The following is a 16444-nucleotide window of genomic DNA, read 5'->3' on the forward strand; positions in this document are numbered from 1 at the left end:
CCACCATGCTTGACTGTAGGGATGGTATTCTTGGGGTCGTATGCAGTGCCATCCAGTCTCCAAACGTCACGTGTGTGGTTGGCACCAAAGATCTCGATCTTGGTCTCATCAGACCATAGAACCTTGAACCAGTCTGTCTCAGAGTCCTCCAAGTGATCATGAGCAAACTGTAGACGAGCCTTGACATGACGCTTTGAAAGTAAAGTTACCTTACGGGCTCGTCTGGAACGGAGACCATTGCGGTGGAGTACGTTACTTATGGTATTGACTGAAACCAATGTCCCCACTGCCATGAGATCTTCCCGGAGCTCCTTCCTTGTTGTCCTTGGGTTAGCCTTGACTCTTCGGACAAGCCTGGCCTCGGCACGGGAGGACACTTTCAAAGGCTGTCCTGGCCGTGGAAGGCTAACAGTAGTTCCATAAGCCTTCCACTTACGGATGATGCTCCCAACAGTGGAGACAGGTAGGCCCAACTCCTTGGAAAGGGTTTTGTACCCCTTGCCAGCCTTGTGACCCTCCACGATCTTGTCTCTGATGGCCTTGGAATGCTCCTTTGTCTTTCCCATGTTGACCATGTCTGAGTGCTGTTCACAAGTTTGGGGAGGGTCTTAAATAGTCAGAAAAGGCTGGCAAAAGAGATCTTTAATCCACACATGTGAAGCTCATTATTCTTGGTGCCTGAACTACTTCTTAATACTTTAGGGGGACCAAACAGAATTCTTGTGGTTTGAGGGGTTGAATAATAAATGACACTCTGAATTAACTTTTAACGTTTTTAAAAAAAAAACAAAAACAAAATTTGCTGCAGTGCATTTCCCACTTCCAGGCTGATCTACAGTACAAATGTCACAATGCCAAGTTAATTCCGCATGTGTCAACCAGCTAAATCTGCAGGGGGTTGAATACTACTTGTAGGCACTGTACCCTGTCTTCATTGATCAACTGTTCTTGAGCTGGTTTAACCCCTGATAGTTTGCTTCTTCTGGGCATTTATATTACTATATGTGGTTTAATGGGCTGTAACATCATATGAATCATCGTAACATTATTTATGCTACCTATCAATCCTTTTTACATTAGGATATATGCCTTTCACCCATAGATGATGGGTTTGGTATTTTTATATGTTTTTTAAATGAGGTATAATAAAGTTTGCAATTTTTAGTTATAGTATGTTTAATCTAGGTGTGCGCATTGTTAGTTTTCCCGCCTTTCTTCTGAATCTGGTTCCAAAATGATGCACCCTATGCTACTCCTGCCCCTGTTTGTTCCAACTGTCATGTCAGCCGCCACTGATCACCTGACATATTCCGTCAGAGCGGTGTGACATCGGCGTCCCGGAGGGGAGTATGCAGAATAGTGGACAGGCCCTGTAATAACGTATATGAGCAGTGTGACAGCTGCTGACAAGTCTGCTGAGCGTTAGGAGTTATCAGTTACTTCTGTGACAGTACTTGCAATAAATGGTCACACAGCTGTGGTCTTCTCTCTCCTTATTCATCTGCTCCCTCAGTAACATCCTACACAGGACGGCATCTATTATGTCTGCACCTCAGCTTTCAGCCCCAGTGTCCTGTGGTAAGGCATTTCCCGCCACATTTCACGTCTTTACTTCACTATTGTCTACCTGGATGCTGATTGAAGAGTTCTATGGTTGCTATAGTAACCAAAGAGCTGAACGCAGTGACGTGGGAGAAGGAAGCGTCCAGCGTCGCAGCCGACGTCAGTGGTGCGTCTCGCTGTACCCGGCCTGCGTGCTGTCGTCATCAGTGTGCGCCCTGCAGGAGTCCTGAGTGAGAAGCCGCGGGAAGCGGAGCAGGAAGAGGTGAGGAGCGCGCAGTGAGGGCTGGACGTGCTGAGACACGAGCAGCGCCCCGGGGAATGGGGGGACCGCTAGTTCCGGTCTAGACCCCGGGCCTGCTTCTAGCACAGGATGTGTGTGAGGAGAAGCCGGCCGGTGTCTTTGTGTGCACGTGCGCTCACCGTGTGCTGTGAGGTGGTTCTGCGTGTCTGTCCGTGCCTGGTACCCGCACTCGTGTGGAATGAGCAGCCCTAGGCTGCGGCCATTGTCTGCCAGGTGTCGGCGATGAACCATCCCAGCTGTGCTGATAAGATGACGTCACTAGAAGCGCATGTATCGGCCATGATGATTTCCTCCTGTAGCCGGCATTCTGTAGTCAGAGATGATCTATTGTTCTCTGTTAGCAGCCAGGTCAGACCGCAGTGAGGCTGACAGTGATGTTCTCCTATGGGATTGTCTTATGATCACTGACTATCCAGAAGCAGCTTGTATAAGGGCTGATGACACCATTATTACATACAAATGAGGGGTCCATGGAAATAATCGGTTGTGGTTGTCCACTCCTCATTGGTTTATAATACTGATGGCAGCATTGAGCGTTACAACTCGGCAACCACGTCCGAAACCACATTTGTATAGCAAGAGGGCACGGCTTAATGGAAACCTGATCAGAATCTCATTGCTGAACTGCGTACATTGGTTAAACTAGAAAAAGCAGGTGAAGCCCCAGCAATCCACAGCCATTCCAGGGCGGTATTCTGCTGCTATATGGGAATGTGCAAGTGAGTGTCCTCAATATGACTGTGACCAAGGCCAACATAATTAGAAATGAGTAGATATTTCGTATGGGAGATTTTTCCATAATATGTACAAGATAATTATATCATAATTCACAGTGAAAAAGTCCATTGGCTATAGAATGCCGGTTTTGTATGGGCCTTTTCTCTGTGAATTGTGCTATAATAAAGATTAGTACTGTACATTGCGAAACACGCTTCTAGAAGGAGTATATTAATTTCTAATTGCTTTGGGCTCGGTTGCAGTCTGTTCACATGTGTGAAGGTAGCCTAGTCAGGCGGGACACTTCAGAGCTCCGTACTTCATTATTGTAGACCGGTATTCTGACTGGCAGCCATTAAGGGCAATGATAATCTAGTGATAGAGTCCAATTGTGTCTGCAATGTTTCCTACAGAAAAATGTAAGGTCCTGATTGTAGGACAGTCACATAACATTAAAATATAGAGAATGAAAACTGCATGAATCTGACCTCTAAATAGTGTTAGTGGTGGTAAATTGAAAAGTTCATCTATATGGAGCAGTTCACATCTGTCAAGCACTATTGAAAAATCAAACATCACCCCCCCCCCTTCCTTCAGCATATACATAAAGGGGTTTCACTTTTGTAAATCCTAGTCTTCTCGCGGCAGTTTAAAAAAAAACAAAAAAACAAGGCTATGCTTTACTCGTCCTGCATGAGTCTATGCCGCTTGCCCTGATGTTTGTTATTGTCTGCAGTGATGATGTCCCTTTGCCAGTGCTGCAGCCGCTTAGTGGCTTGTGCCGTCTTCTCGGACAGAGCCTCTGAGCTCCGGTATTGGCTATCGACGTGACATCAGGTCTGCAGACAATAACACACTGAAAGCAGCAGCAATTCCATGCTGGACCCAGAGAGGGTGAATTAACCATAGATTGATTTTTTTATTATTTTTTTTTTTAAACAAGTGGCATATAGTTGAGGGAGGCTGCTTCCTCTTTAAAAGAACTCTGTTAGCACAGAACAACTGTTCAAATCAAGTATACGTTTTGCACACATTGGGGACAGAATACAACTGTCAGCATTGTCCCCTTCTGGTGTTGATTGCAGGGGACAATGATGACAGATGCCTTCAGCACTTGGGACAGCGCTAACTGTACCACTGATTCCCAGGCACCGGTACGTGGCACACTGATGTCATTTGTGTGTTATCAGTGTGGGAGATGTTTTGTGGCCCGTGCAGAGTGTAAAAAAAACGGACATGTCAGCGTGTTTTTCACACGTTCCGTGGAAACACACTGACATATGCACAGACCCATTCATTTGAATGGGTCTACGTTTCTCCGGTACTTGTGAAAACGGTCACCACACGTACTGGAGACACTGACGTGTGAAAGAGAGCCCTTAAACTGTCCGTCTCTATATTTAACTCATATGGTGAACACTGTTAAAAAAAAAAATAAAAAAAAAACGCACCAAAAATATAGCCTTTTCAACATACTGACATGCAAAAAATGGAATAAAAAGTGATCAAAAAGTCATATAACAGTATCAGTGAGAAGTCACCTCGTCCCACAAAAAAAGCCCTTTTTAGGTTCTCTTGACAAGAAAATAAGTTATAGCTGTCAGAATGTGCTGATACAAAAATTATTTGTTGTAAAAAATTGTTTTTAGTGTGCAAAAGTAACAAAACATAAGAAACCCCAAAGCAGAAAAATTAAAAAACTTCTTTAATTGCTGTTTTTTTTTGTTCACTCTACTACTATATAACCTTAGTGTTGCTTTAATCATATTGACCCAAGGAATAGTAATCATCACTTTTATGGTACAGTGACTGTCAAAGAAAAAAACAATTCCTGAATTTCAGTTTAATTTTTTCATATTCTGTTTCCATAAAGCAAAAGTTATTGAAAATGTTACCCCCCCCCCCCCAATTGACACCAATAAATATTTTAACTCCTCCTCTAAAATCAAACTCCCACTCACATCTGTCTATAGAAAATAGAGGCTTTACTCGTTACAAGCAGCTTAAAGGCGCTGGAAAAGCGACATTGTTCTAAAAGCCAATCTAGCAAAATCCACGCTCCCAGAGACAAATTGTCCTTTCTGAGCCCTGCAACATGCCCAAACAGTTCCTGGGGTTGTCCAGGCTTGAAGTTCAAGACTCTGTGACTGCAGACTTGAGTCCTCAGTTCACCAGGATGGGCGGGCGTTTAACCAAAAGTATATGGTTTGTGCTAGATGTGCTCGGCATCTCTCAATACAAGTGAATTGAGCAAGGCTGGACACATCTAGTCGAAATGTAGCCGGAAATGTGCCAGTTGCGTACTTGCGGTCACATGACCGCCCCCTCCCCATGCGAGTATTGTGAGGATTCAAAAATCTGTAGTCACATAGAATATGATTACACACTCCTAAATCTTAAAATTGACATGTGTGGCATTGCTACAGAGTGGTGAACCCACTTAAAGAGTTCTCCAAGAACTAATAATTGTTGTCCTATCCGCTAAATAGGCCATCAATATGATATCAGTGAGGGTCCAACACCCGGCTCAACCACTGACCAGCTGAAAATTACTCCAGCAATAGTTAAAACTAAGATGTACAGGCAGCAGAGTAGTGTGCATTATCTCCAGTTGAAGTGAATGTACTTCAGTTCTCGGCAGCAGTCACTAAGCAATGCACGCTGCTACTGTGTTTCGACTGCCAGCCATTTTCAGCTCCTCTTTGGGGTTGCTAGATGTCAGACCACCACTGATCTCATATTGAGAGAGGTTATCAATTAAGTCCAAGATGACCCACTTTATGGGGCACGTGTCTCCCGAAGCAGAAGCTGGGCATTGTGTATTGGGCACTAAAATGGCATATTTACATTCTGCAACATTCCCTGCTCACTAATATCAGGGAGACACCAGTGTGGTCAAAAGAGTCACTACATTTATAGATGAATTCCCTGAGTGTAATTCTCAAAATTGGGTCATTTTTGGAGGATTTCTGTTCTTTTGGCTCCTTTTGAGGATTTTCAAATGGTTCCCACAAACTACTCGGGAACTCTGCACCCTACAAGCCCAATGGTGCTCCTTCGCTTCTGATCCCTGCCGTGTTCCCAAACAGTGCTATGTGACCAGGTATAGGGTATTGCCATACTTGGAAGAAATAGCGTAATCATTTATGGGATCCTTTTATTTTTCTTACCAGTCGTAATAAAGATGAAACATTTTGAGCAAAATCTCCTTGTTATTGTAACATGTAATTTCACATTTTCACACATCTCCGTGGTATATTAGTGTAACACCTATGGGGTAAAAATGCTCACCACACACCTAGATGAATTTTCTGAGGGGTGTAGTTTCCAAAATGGGGTCACTCTGGGTTTTCTCCTGCTCTAGCACATCGGGGGGCCAGATCATTATCTGTTACTGCAGGATGCAAGGCGTGCGAATCTACTTACTTCCCTGCTCTTGTTTTGATTAGCTGGCCTGGGGAAACATCACCTTTGTGGTATGACGTTCACACTACGTCGCGCCATTCCAGCTAATCCAAATAAGACCCCGTGATGACGAGTGGTAAGGAGATTTACAGGCCTCTGGTCCAGAGGTCATTGATTACAGACCTGGCTTAAAGGGGTTGTCCACTACTAGGACAACCCCTTCTTGATCTAAATGTTTGGCACCCATAAAATAAAAAAAGCTTATTCTCACCTCCCTTGCCGTCACCATTCCAGCAGCAACGGCGCTCTCGTGCTGCTGTTATGACACATGAGCCAGGCGCCCAATCAGCGCTGGCGTCACTGTCTCCGCCTTCAGACAAATCGAACATCAAGAGGAAGTGAGGATAGCTGTAGCCCTGACTTGTTCTTGATGTTCGATTTGTCTGAAGGTGGAGACAGTGACGCCAGCGCTGATTGGGCGCCTGGCTCATGTGTCATAACAACTGCATGAGAGCCCCAGGAACGCGAGTACCGACACCGCTGGAACGGAAAGAGATCTGGTGATTGACTCTGCAGAATATTCCACTTACTTGCCTAAGGCTATGTGCCCACGCTGCGGAAATGAAGCAGAAATTTTCTGCTTCATTTCTGCATGTCCTCTCCCGGATAAACGCATGCGGAATTCCGCACGCGTTTATTGTGCGTTTTTCGTGCGTTTATTGCGCGTTTACCACATGCGGAATTGCCTTGCGTTTATTATTGCACTGCTAAGGCAATTCCACTTGCAGAAACGCAAAATTAATTGACATTAAAACGCTGCGGAAACGCTGCGTGGAAACGCTGCGTAAAAACGCGGAAAAATCCGCAGCATGGGCATTGAACCTGCGGAATCCCCTTGGGGACTATGGGGGGCGAATAACATAGCGTTTTATGCTGCGGAAATTCCGCAGCATATCTGCTTGAAATTCGCTACGTGGGCACATAGCCTTACACTCCTGGGTTGATTTTACAGTATGTTATGAGTCACTGTTCTTCAGTACTGTGAAGCGCAGTCCGATCAACCTTACTGCATTTGAGTCTGAGCAGAAAGTATAACCCTGTACACTTCAGAATTCATCCGGCTGCTTCTGTCTTCAGTCACTTCATCAATAAACATTAGTGACCCAGTGCCATTGAATGGAGGGCGTCTATTAATAGCCATGGAGGGGGCTAGTATTCATGGTCCCTTCCATGGCTATTAATATCAGCCCACAGCATATACTGGCTAGATTACAGGGGGACCCCAGAAAAAAATTGACTTGGGGTCCTCCTATAAAATTTAGCCAGCAAAGGCTAAACTAGACAGCTGCGGGCTGATATTAATAGCCTTGGAAGGGGTCATGAATACTAGCCCCCTTCGCGGCTATTAATATCACCTCTCAGCAGTCCCAGAAATGGCGCATCCATAAGATGCGCCAAATCTGACGCTTAGCCTCGCTCTTCCTCACTGCAGAAAGCCGGCATCGATAGGAGTGTGACAATGCTGTGGGCCCTGGCCTGGGAGGAGGGTGTGTCCCGGCTGTGCAAGGCTGCGGGCCCTGGGCTTTCAGAAAATGTTGGCAGTGAACGGAGCCCATTGATTTCCCCGTGGTGGGCTTTGGGAAAATGGCCACATGCGCAGCTTGAGATCTCTGCTCCCAACATCTTCGAGCACAGATCTCAACCTGCTCATTCGCCGCCTCCGGCGGCCATTTTCCCGAATCCCACCACCGGGAAATCAATGTGCAGAGCAGGGACTGCGTTCACCGCCGACATTCTCTGAAAGCCCAGGGCCAGCAGCATTGCCCCACTCCTGCCACCACCGGCTTCCTGCAACATGCCCCGCTCCACCGCAGCCACCCTCCCTTCCCGGTAAGCTCTATTAGGATAAAATATATATAAATATTATCTCATTAGATCTTGGCGTATGTTCATAGTGAATGCACTATGTATGATATTCTTTGTTTTTTCAGTTTTTTGGCAATGGTTATTTGTGTATTAACATGTTCTATAGGTGTTCAATTGCAGCATACTGATTTTGAGTAGCTTGAGGCTAATTTATTCTTAATTGACAACAACTGTGCATGAGTGTTCAGTCAAAAGAATAATTTAAATAGGATGTGATGTCACACAAAGATTCTTGTCTTTTGTGTAACATGGCAGCAACACACTGCATAGAATAAGATCTGCTGTGATCGAAACGCGTCGCTTTGTACTTGCTAATTTTAGCCTTGCAATTTGGTTATGGACTGCACATTCATTTTTTAATCGCTTTACCAATAAATGGACTTTTTAGAAGACTTTCATTATGCTGGACCTTGCTTTTTCGTTTCACGGCATGATATAGGGTTCAAAACCCTGAATCCAGCAATGTGTCACTTACTGGGCTGTTTGATGAAGTTTTGATAAAATCAGTTTTATCAGCAGGAGATTATCACTAGAGGACTAGTAAACTTGCTGCCATGTAGTCCTCCATATCCATGAGCTCTGTATAATTGTGCCCCCACCACTGATTGGCATCTTTCTGCCTATGCACTGTGTTCACAGTTCTATAGAGAACTGTTAGATCTGCAGTAAATAAAAGTGATTTTATTAAAAGTATAGCAAGTAGCCCAGTAAGTGACACATCGCTAGAATCGGGGTCTCTGCTCCCACATCATGTTATTCTTAGATGTGGCAGCTAAAGCCTTGTGACAGATTCCCTTTGAAGGATTAGTCCACAGTAAGAGGTATGATGCATATACACCATTAGAAAATTGTCGACCAAGTGTTATTAGGGACATAAACAAGCTGGCAGCCACCTAATGTACTATCACCTCATGCCGACATTTTTTTTTTTTTTTTTTATCAGCTGCCTTTCAACCCATGTAAAAGATCATGTTCTACCGATAAAATGATGCTACTATGGGGGAGAATAAACGTTATAGCGATTGTTCTGTCCCCATCATTGTTTGTCAGGCCATGTAAACTCTCCAGTAAATAGTGCCATGTGATTTGTGTGTGTATATATACTTGGTGCTCGTTAATGACCTGAAAACAGCATGTCCAAATGCATCGTTGGCTTCCATAAGTTCTGTCCCTCCCCATATACCGAATGGTAATTTTGCAGTAATGCCCTGTACTTAGAAATCAACATTGGCCATGTAAAGTTATTTCTGGACCTTTCTTTGGAATAGCTACATGTGCACATAAATAGATTGGGGTGTTAAATCCTGCTAAAATATTCCATTTAAGATTTCCTTTCCTTGTCACTACACAGCATACGTTCCCATTTCTCCCGAGTCCAGTGGCTTCCTGCCTTACACCACTTCATCTCACACTTTGCATTGTGCTTGGTGACGTAAGGCCTGCATGCAGCTGCTCAACCATAGGAGCTCCTGGCACACAGTTTTTGTGCTGCTGTTCATGTCAGAGAAGGATTGGACTTCTGCCGTTATTTTGTCAGCAGAGTGCTTTCAATTTGTATGTATTATGCCCCTCAGCACTAAGTGACCCATCTCTGTAATTTTATATGGTCTATCGTTTTGTGGCTGAGTTGTGGATCACGAGCGCTTCAACTTCTCAGTAATACAGTGGTGGCCAAAAGTATTGGCACCCCTGCAATTCTGTCAGATAATACTCAGTTTCTTCCTGAAAATGATTGTGCATGCAATGTAAATGTTCTCTGCTGTCATCATATACAGATTACTGATAAGTGATCTGATTATAATGGCCCATTAGTTCCATGATCTTTATGCACAGACATGCAGAGAAGATGCAAATCGCTGCCACATACAACCTTTTTGAGGTGTAATCCAGGTTCACAAACAGTTAGAAAAGTGCTTGGTTAAACATTTGGATAACAAACATTTATTAACCCCTGAATTTTGAAATCTCTAACCTGATGACATCTAATATTTTTCTGGACTTTCTTAATTGTTAGTGGCACGGATTTAAGGGAACCTGACAGTAGATATATGTGACGCGCCCCTGGGCCTGTGTCGCGCTGCGTTGCGCACGCGGGAGCTTACCCGGAGCCGGATCTCTTGAGGGTTGTAGTCTCGTGGCGGTGATCCGGTCCGTGCCCAGGGAGTCAGACTAAGTGGCGCTGTATTAGCGGTAGATGTTGGACGACTACGCCACCCGTTGAGTACAGCTAAGGAGCTGCTGCTGCAGGGCAGACCGCTGAGGCCGGTGGTAGGATTGTGCAGCGTGATAGTATAACCCCCAACGGGAGGGGTATGGCCTCAGGGCAGCCGACGTGGATGATGGGGGTAGCAGGAATCACTCAGAGACGGTACGGTGTAGTTCAGGGTCTTTACTGGTGACAACGATAGACCCTCCCGGAGTACTGGCTAGCGATTGGGGCCTGGTCAGTCCTTGAGCAGATGGGATCTCCCCTGGCCAGGCGGAGTTGTAGGCCTCCCAAACTAACGATACTCTTCTGGCTACCTTGCTAGAAGCGGGTATAAGTAGCCCACGTCCCTGAGTGTACCGTGTGGTGCTCACCCGTATGGCCGGTGACTCGGGGCCTTCTAGTAGCTTCCGCTCCACGACGGCGGTGCTGGTCCCACGCGTGTGACCGTGCCTTCGGGTTTCTGGGCCAGAGGACCTGCAATCCCCTGCCGGTCGGTTTCTGCTGCTGGATAGGAGTTAGTCCCCACAGCCTCGGACTCCGGGTCCGGTGATAACTTCTCAGTCAGGGCGAGCTCTGCAGGTGCCAGCCCCTGACTCCTTGTAGCACTGCTCCCACAGAGCTCCTGATGTTCTTTTCCTATATCTGCTTCTCTTCTCTGTCTCTACTTCTTCTCTACTCACTAACCCTGCCTCAGCCCTAGGTTTATATAGGGGAAGTTCTTCCCCTCCCAGGACTGGGCAGGAGGTGTGGCATGCATAGGATCCCTGACCAAGAGACCTCCCACCTGCTCTCAGACATAACATTGCCGTTACTGTGGAAACCAGACCCCTGGGGTGCCACATATGCTATCCAAACAATGGGCACCATGATTCAGCTACTGGCTGTGTTATTACAGCTGTATACATTTTACACTGAAACGCTCTGGGGTTTCATTAAAAAAACATATTTTTAAAGCTGTCTGGGGACAATGGGCTGAATTTATCAAGTGTATTTGCCAGATTTCTGATGTAAAACACTTTAAAAAGTCGCAACATTTTTATGTAATTCGACTTTTAACAAAAATGTTGCAGGTTTTGGTGTTTTCACAAGTTCTGTCCAGATCCTCCAAAGTGATACCCGCCCAACATTCTTCAAAAGTTGCGTTGCTTTAGTGGCATAACTTACAGCCGAAATGTACTCTACTGAGTGACATTGAGTTGAGTGACAATGCTGGCGAAGCACATATCAGTGATATGTGCCTAATTTATCAAGTTGTGTGCTCCTCTTAATGAATTAAGCAATTCTTACTCCACCACACGCCTTCATTAAGATTGGCATCAACAACACTAAATTAATGAATATGGATGGGCCTTTTGCTTCTTGAATGGTCCAAGGCTTGTTGCGTGCTACTTCTCCCCCTCCACCCTAGACTGACAGGTCTCTCCCCATACATACACAGGATGGCACTTATCAGTGTCGGGGAGCAGGACATGTGGATCTAGTCATCCAAGACTCAGTCCCTGGCCAGCTTCTGAAAATATTTTCTCTGAGTAAGACATACAATACATTCTTTCAAAGTAAAACACACATGACTTCAATGCCTGATTCATGCTGTCTGTGATTCAGACAGCATAAATCTCCTGTCAGTTATCCTTTAAATGGAACCAGTCATGTTGAAAATAATATCTGATCTGTATTCTGGATGTTATAGAGCAGGGGTTGGGAATCCTTTTTCTGCTGAGGGCCATTTGGATATTTATATCATCCTTTGGGGGCCGTACAAATACGAACTCTCCCCCCCCCCCCCCCCCTTTACAAGATACGTCCTGACGCTGGCATTGGTGTCGGGACATAATCTTTCGTGCGTGCGCTCACAGAGCAAGAAGAAATGAATGGGTCTGCGGACATCAAAATACAGCTGCTGGCCCAAGCACTTCCGTTCCCGGGAATCTACCCGGGGCTGGATAAAAGTAATTGAGGGCTGTAAACTGCTCACGGGCCTGAGGTTCCCCACCTCTGTTATAGAGCAAAAGGAGTTGCGCAAATTTTCCATTTTTGTGGAAAATTTCTGTATACCTTGTATTTTTGTCAATGAAATTGCTGGTGTTTGTAGTATGAGTCCAGTGGGTGGTCCTACTCAAGGATTGACTGTCTTCTTTGTAGAACTGTTCATGCAGCGAAAGCTGTTACATCGAATAGGACCATCCACTGGGCTCACATGCATACACACACCAGGGATTTCTCAGTATAATACAAGTTATACTGAATTTTTTTCAACAAACCTATATATCATTGTGCACAGCTTCTCCTCTATACTATGCTGGTCACACATTGAACTACATGTGCAAAATATCAGGTTCCCTTCAATTTGACATATTGGGGGGGGAGTTCTGTGGTATGGAATAAAACAAAAAACTAATTTCTGTGTCAAAACTTCAACAGACCAGGTAACTAAAGGCTATGAGGGAGCCATAAGGAAGCTGGATTTACATCATCCCCCGGTCTTATATCTGGAAAAAAATGTAATGAGGGTATACTAAACAAATGGGAATTGTTATTTTCCCCCAAACTTTTTTTTTTTTTACTTTTAAGCTGGACAATCCTTTTAAAAGGTCATACATACAGTGAAAAAGATGTTTGCCCCTTTCCTGATTTCTTATTCTTTTGCATGTTCGTCACGTATAAATGTTTCAGATCACAAAACAAATTTAAATATTAGACAAAGATAACACAAGTAACCACAAAGTGCAGTTTTTAAATTAAAGTCTGTATAATTAAGAGAAAAAGAAATCCAAACTTACAGGGACTTGTGTGAAAAAGTGATTGGGTGGTGCCGTTGCGGGTTCAAGTCCCCATTCTGTGTATAGAGAACGACGGCTGTAACAGAGCCCCTGACACTGACTGACAGCCGACCCTAATGCTGAGCCAGCTGTCAGTCAGTGCCAGGATGTGATTGCTGCCACCTCTCACTATATACACAACGGTGGCTGAACACCAAGCACTGCCTGGAAGAATAAAGTTAATTTCCTCCCAGCAGCGGGGTTCAAAGTGTGGGCGCCAGGCATGTTCAGAACACTAGTAACCTGCAGATTAACCCCATATCTGCTGGTTAATAGCTTTTTTTTTTCACATGACAGGGGTGCCTTTTAAATGCATTCCCAAAAAAGTGCCTTATGTTTGACATATTTCTCTTTACATTTCAGTTTCTTCTAGATTGCTCATTTGTGTGTCTACTGTGAAGCAATGAGCTCCTTTAACCTTGACCGTTTCCGTTTTGATAATAAAAAAAACGACCAATTCTCAACTGAAAATGAAGGCTCAAGCCGGCCTAGCACTCCAATATCGGCGTTAGATGGCAAAGCAGGTAAGATGTTTTTAAAGGGGTTACATGAATGTAAGCTAGGCCATAACTTAGTGATTATTAATGTATGACTTCTGCAACCTCCATGATCTTCAGAAAAGTGATGACAGTCCTTTTCACGTTTTTTTTTTACAGTGTACCTTTTAAAAATTTGGTTACATAAAATGAATGTGTATGTAGTCATTTCATGTTTTATTTTGATAACTGTAACATGTTTTTTTTTACAGTTACCAGCATTCCCGAGACACCCGAATATAAGAGACTGAACAATGTGTCCTTGTTTAAGAAGGATAAAGGTGTTAATTTTCTTGAGTCAGATTCTGAAACTGAAGATCGTAAAAATAAGCCAGGTTTCAGTTTGACGCACAGGAAAGTCCACCCACGACAAGAGTGAGTAACCACTAGCTGATTAATCATTGTTTTTTTTTTTTTTAATCACGCTACCCCTCAATACCCCCCCCCCCCTCCACCCCCCTCCCCCAAGGCTGTTCGCACGTTAACGACCAGGCCAATTTTTACAATTCTGACCACTGTCACGCTGAGGTAATAACTCTGGAACGCTTCAACGGATCCCACTGATTCTGAGGCTGTTTCTTCGGGACATATTGTACTTCATAATAGTGGTAAAATTTCTTCGATATGACTTGCGTTTATTTGTCAAAAAATCTTAAATTTGGCAGCAATTTTCAGACTTTGAATTTTCATGGCCCTAAATCGGAGATAAATGATATTTGGTGAAAATTTGGAAAAATTTTCAATTTTAACACCGTAGGCAATATATAATATTTCCCACATGTCTACTTTACATCAGCACAATTTTTGCAGCCATTTTTTTTTTTTTTGTTAGAAAGTTATAAGGGTTAAAAGTTGACCAGCGATTTCTAATTTTTCCAACAAAATTTACAAAAGCAATTTTTTAGGGACCACATCACATTTGAAGTGACTTTGAGGGGTCGATGTGTCAAAAAATACCCAATAATGACACCATTCTAAAAACTGCACCCCTCAAGGTGCTCAAAACCACATTCAAGAAGTTTATTAACCCTTCAGGTGCTTCACAGGAATTAATGAAACATGAAAGGAAAAAATTAAATAACACTTTTTCACAAAAATTTTACTTTAGACCCAAATTTTATTTTCACAAGGGTAACAGGAGAAATTTCTCCTGAGTACGCGGATACCCCATATGTTGGGGAAAACCACTGTGACACATGGCAGGGCTCGAAGGGAAGGCGCGTAATTATGCTTTTTGAATGCAAAATTTGCTGGTATAATTAGCGGACGCCATGTCACGTTTGGAGAGCCCCTGATGTGCCTAAACACCCCCCCCACAAGTGACCCCATTTTGGAAACTAGACCCCCTAAGGAATTTATCTAGATGTGTGGTGAGCACCTTGAGCCCCCAGGTGCTTCACCGAAAATTATCACGTTGAATTTCACAAGTGTAACTGGAGAAGATGGACCTCAAAATCTGTTGTGCAATTTCTCCTGAGTACGCTGATGCTCCATATGTGGGGGGAAACTACTGTTTGGACGCATGGCAGGGCTCGGAAGGAAAAGAGTTCATGGAGACTTTGATGGAATGGTCTGCTTGCGTCATGTCGCGTTTGCAGAGCCCCTGATGTGCCTAAAGAGTAGAAACCCCCCCCCCCACACACCCACACACCACACACACACACACACACACACACACACACACACACACACACACACACACACACACACACACACACACACACGTGACCCTTTATTGGAATTGATCTAGTGTGTCCTCGAGTATGTTAATCTAATAATGTGGTGGCATACGTAAATTTTGTAGGTTGCATCAGGTTGTCACACACGAGTTGTGTAAGTCAGAAATTTATTTAGTAGTCCATGGATGTGTGGTATAGTCTGAAGCATTCTTTTATATGCAGGCCAGGTTTTTCCGTCGCATTGCCAAACAGTGTCCTTGCCTATCTCCCTTTTGTGACAAACTCTACACCTATTTTGCGACCTTCCTCTCTATGTAGTTTGACAGACCTCATCGACGAAATGTTGGCCTGGTATGATACGAGCACCTTCAGTTCCAGAAGTACTGGGGCCCACTCCTTCCTGACTGCCAAATATCAGGGCCTTAATCACTACCTCCTGGAACTGAAGGTATGACGTAGCAGTCTGGCCTGCACATCGTGATAGCACGAAAGCGTTGTGCATTGCCAGCTTCTTATACCACACCTTAGCCTTTCTCATGGCACTGTATGGCTGGAGGACTTGATCAGAGAGATCAACTCCTCCCATGTTCTTGTTGTACCCCTGTACAGTGTGGTTTGTGGACCTGTGTAGAGGTACCTCATACAGTGCTGGGGGTGCTGCCATCACCATAAATGGTGGTGATGAAGGATAACCTTTATCCAGCAGTCTGTGCACCAAATCCCTCTCAATTTTCCCACTCGCTCCCAGAACAGGGGGGGCATTCAGGGGGGTCAATCCGGGAGTCCTTCCCTTCAGAAGCTCTAAACCTGTGGGTGTACACTGAGGTACTTTCACACAGCTAATAAAGTTTAATTCTGTATCTGGCTCTCTTACTGGGCAGGTACTGTCGGAATTTGAGCCTCCCCTTGAAATGGATTAAGAACTCATTCACGCAGATGTCCCTTTTGGTGGAGCTTGTACACCTCAGCAAACGTGTTGCTGAAGTGCTCAATGACCGGCTAGACTTTGAAAAGTCTGTCAAAGTTGGGGGTCATCTCGGAGAGGACACCGTACATTCTCATTATGATTCAAGAATTTGTGGATGGCCTCAACATTTACGGGTCATGTCCATGCGGAACACTGGAGTGTTATACTAAATGTCAACACTCCAATATTGCCAAATTTCTGGCTTCTTCACTATCACCATGTGAAAAACCAGGCCCCCAAAACTTCATCATTTCTACTGAGTCTACAGGGATCAAGTACGGTTTTGTGACAAAAATTGCTGGGTGTACAAATTTGTCCCGGC

General features: G+C 44.4%; 1 protein-coding gene across 1 annotated transcript in view; it reads left to right on the forward strand.

The window, feature by feature from the left end:
- Positions 1-1675: 1675 nt before the first annotated feature.
- The window catches only part of SMARCAD1 (SNF2 related chromatin remodeling ATPase with DExD box 1), a 108728-nt gene continuing 93959 nt past the window's right edge, over positions 1676-16444 (forward strand). The window contains exons 1-3 of the mRNA XM_073638184.1: positions 1676-1825; positions 13304-13464; positions 13689-13851. Coding sequence (XP_073494285.1) covers positions 13344-13464; positions 13689-13851 — 284 coding nt within the window. The 5' untranslated portion in view covers positions 1676-1825; positions 13304-13343. The remainder of the gene's footprint in view (positions 1826-13303; positions 13465-13688; positions 13852-16444) is intronic.

Source organism: Phyllobates terribilis, unplaced genomic scaffold, assembly GCF_046119375.1.
Source record: "Phyllobates terribilis strain yellow unplaced genomic scaffold, ASM4611937v1 Scaffold_1__5_contigs__length_1240528914, whole genome shotgun sequence".
Lineage (NCBI taxonomy): Eukaryota > Metazoa > Chordata > Amphibia > Anura > Dendrobatidae > Phyllobates > Phyllobates terribilis.